The following is a 3,495-nucleotide window of genomic DNA, read 5'->3' on the forward strand; positions in this document are numbered from 1 at the left end:
ATGTCAAGGAACCTCGCGCCAGGTAGCTACCTCCAGGGAGCCCCGTGGAGCCCAGCCCCAGACTATGCATGCAATCCATGGGCCCCTCCTGCACAGGGCTGGTGGAACTAGCATCTTTTTGTGTGTTTCCCTTCATCTTTTTCCCTTCATCCATTTTGCACCTCTTCTCTTTTCTATTCTGTCCCAGTCTTCTCATCAACTCACCTCTTTGATCTCTCTCAATCTCACTCGCTCTGCTTCTTTGTATTTTTCTTCTTTTTTCTTCTTCTTACTTAGTCTTAGTTTTTTTCATTCATGCTGTCAGTTATGCTACATCAGGTGGAATTTCAATATTGTTCTATTTGCATCTCCGCCTCTCTCGCTCTCTTTCCCTCCCTGTCCTTCTCTGTCTCTCTGCCAGTGTCAGTGGTCCTCATGATCCTGGTGTGTTTGGAGCTGCGTGCCCGGCTGTGCCAGGTCAGCGGAGCTCCTATCTGTGCCCACGGCCAGACCGGGTGCCACATCCTCTCACTGGCAGACCTGTTCGAACGAGTCATCCAGCACTCCGCCCGGATGCACGGAATCTCCAGCGACCTGCACTCTGAATTCGTAAGGCTTATTTATGTCTCTGTCTCATTGATAGTTTTCAGTTTGTTATTTCTGTATTTGTGTTGCTTTTTATTGTTAGTTTACAAGTCTGAAATATCTCTCACAATCAGGGGCGGCGCCAGAGAATTTTTAATGCAGGTGCTGAGCGGATTGAGGGGGTGCTAGATTATTGACAGCGGGAGCTGCGCAATATAAGATATATAAATACTAGTAATAAATTAGCAACATTTTGGGGGGTGCTATCGGGGTGCTTTGTTTTTTTTTGGGGGTGCTGAAGCACCTGCTAGCCCCTCCTTAGCACCGCCCATGCTCACAATCTTGGTCGTTCATTTGAGATTTTTACGTTTTAAATATCTGTCACAACGTTGTTCATTATTGTAAGTTTCTAAGTCTATATTATCTTGTTCTTATTTGTGCATTTATAAGTATAAAATGTAAAAATATAATTTTTTTTATGTTTTACAAATTTGACAATTTATAATAATCTCTATTATATATTGGTATAATTGGTTTGTTGATGGAATTTAATTGTGTCACAGTTATATTGGTTGTTCATATTTACAATTACTGTAAACGTTATCTTCTTCAAGTGTGTTAGTCTAAAAGTCATTGTTATCCATAATCATTGTCATTCTCTCTTTGCATCTTGTTGGTTCAGAAATCTCAATCATGAACTTGCCTGTCTACATCTTTTGACCATCCTCTGACCCAACCCTCCTGCCCTTATGCCTCCCTGTATTCCTGCCCTCCTGATGACTCTCATCTTCCCCTCCACCAGGAACATTACTTCCTCCCCAGCAAGAATCACATAGGCAGAGTCAACCGCATCTGTCACACCTCATCCATCCTCACACCCAATGGAAAGGAAAATGCGCAGAGACTGACCGTGAGTGCAAATGAACCCCTAAACCTCCATATCCCTAACCCTTCGCCCTTCGCCCTAACCCCCAACCCTATACCTTACCCCTCATCTAGATCCCTCATATCCACCTCCTCCATGTCTTCCTCCGCTAGAGAGAAGAGCTGGCGGAGGTGATTCTGAAGCTGCTGGTGGCTTGGAGGGATCCTCTTTGGCAGTTCCACCAGAACATAGCTCACCACCACGACTTCAATAACTTCAGCTCCAACAAGGCTCTGGAGATGAGCGACATGGTGCACGAGCTACGCAAGGGTGTTGAGAAGGTGGCCGAGAAGGTAAGTGTTTATGTGTTTGTGTGTGTGTGTGTGTGCCTGTGATTCAAAGAAGCCTAGTCAACGTTTGGTCCTCACATTCAGATCATTATCATCCGCTACAAATGAGTAGTTTAGTTGTTTGTCTGATGTAGGATGACGTCGGATGTCTTTTGCGTCCTGTGTGCGTCAGTCCAGTAAAAACTTGAGTCAGAGCTGCTACGGCTCTTGCAAATGAAACGAGGTTGCGTGTCACTGAAGGCTTTTTTAATTGGACAGTTAACTCGCAGATGATCCATAATCCTCATTATGGATGTCTAAATGTTGCTGGAAGGATGCTCTGAATCACAAAGAGAGAAAAAGGGAGGGAGGTGGAGCAAGAGGGAAAGAGAGAATCACAGAGAAAAAGCTGAAAGAGAGAGAGAAATGATTAGGGGGATGGGCTGGGGGGCAGAGGGGTGATTGAGGAAGAGGGAAAGATAGAGTGAGTTGAAGAAAGCAGAGTGAACCTCGGATGTCCCACAGCGAGTGCAGCCTGATGGCCAGTGACACAGTGCAGACAGAGCCTGGAAGAACTTCTGACTCACCTGCATCTCTAGACAGAAGCACTCTGCCTGCGAGCTGCCCAGCATGTGACACAGGAAGTCACGGGGACGGGCTTCGGTCGCCTAGAGGGGTTCATCTCACCATATCAGTAGACCGTTCATGAGTCAACTGCTGAAGTCTTCTTGAGTCGCATGGATCCTGAAATAATTTTGTTTATGATGCTCCACTGACCTGTGTGTGTGTCCGGTGCGTGTGTGTGTCCGGTGCATGTGTGTGTCCGGTGCGTGGGTGTGTCCGGTGCGTGTGTGTGTCCGGTGCATGGGTGTGTCCGGTGCGTGTGTGTGCCTCTGCGTGTGTGTGTGAGCCTCCTTCCAGATGCAGCACCTTGGCATGATGAGTAACTCCCTCAGCGGCCTGTCGTCTCCGGCGGCGTTGGTTCCGTCGTCCGTCAGCGACGAGTCTCGCCCGATGAGCGACCACGACTTGCTGTTCTGCTTCCGCCGAGACTCCAACAAAGTCCAGAACTACCTGAAGATCCTCAAGTGTGGGATCGTCCCCGAGCACGGCTGCTGAGACGACCGTCCTGCTGAACACGTCATTTCTTGTCTCCCCGTCTGCCACTACCCCCCCCCCCTCCCCTTTGTCAGCTGTGTGCTCACCACTTACACAGGCCTTGTTTACTGTCGGAAGGAACCCTGACACACTTCAGAACCATTTGACATCTTGAAAATATAGTTACCTTGCCTGTCATCTTAGTATGTGAAGTGAGAATTTGAGCTCTTGCCTCTTGACACTACATAGTGAAACATGAGATTTCAATATTGACTGAATTGCGCATGTGAATCTTTCCAACATGTTTATTTTTGTATTTATTACTTTCACTATCAATGGTAAAAGTATACTGTAAGTGTTCTGACTGGATGTCAGGGGGGATGGTGTCATACAGTGGGGAGCCACAAAATGATTTGTGATTCCGTTCTTCTGGCGGCCATGTTGGTGTCTGGAAGGACACTAACATGCACAGCTTCTCTCCCAAGGTACATTAGTTCAGGTGAAACCGGAACCAGAAACACATGCCAGAAAATATCATGTCCCAACTCTGGTAAAAACAGTTCCCTAACTCTTCACATTTAAGATCCACCTTGCTGTTATTTATACATGTATGTGTGTATTTAAGTAAATGTGTTTACT

At 46.7% G+C, this 3,495-nt stretch overlaps 1 protein-coding gene across 1 annotated transcript; it reads left to right on the forward strand.

Annotated features, from left to right (window-relative positions):
- Positions 1–2,877, forward strand: prl2 (prolactin 2). The gene is made up of 5 exons (XM_067254370.1): positions 1–22; positions 401–588; positions 1,367–1,474; positions 1,603–1,782; positions 2,680–2,877. Exons 1-5 carry the CDS (start codon positions 1–3, stop codon positions 2,875–2,877), a joined length of 696 nt encoding a protein of 231 aa, XP_067110471.1.
- The last annotated feature ends 618 nt before the right edge of the window (positions 2,878–3,495 follow it).

Source organism: Osmerus mordax, chromosome 17, assembly GCF_038355195.1.
Source record: "Osmerus mordax isolate fOsmMor3 chromosome 17, fOsmMor3.pri, whole genome shotgun sequence".
Lineage (NCBI taxonomy): Eukaryota > Metazoa > Chordata > Actinopteri > Osmeriformes > Osmeridae > Osmerus > Osmerus mordax.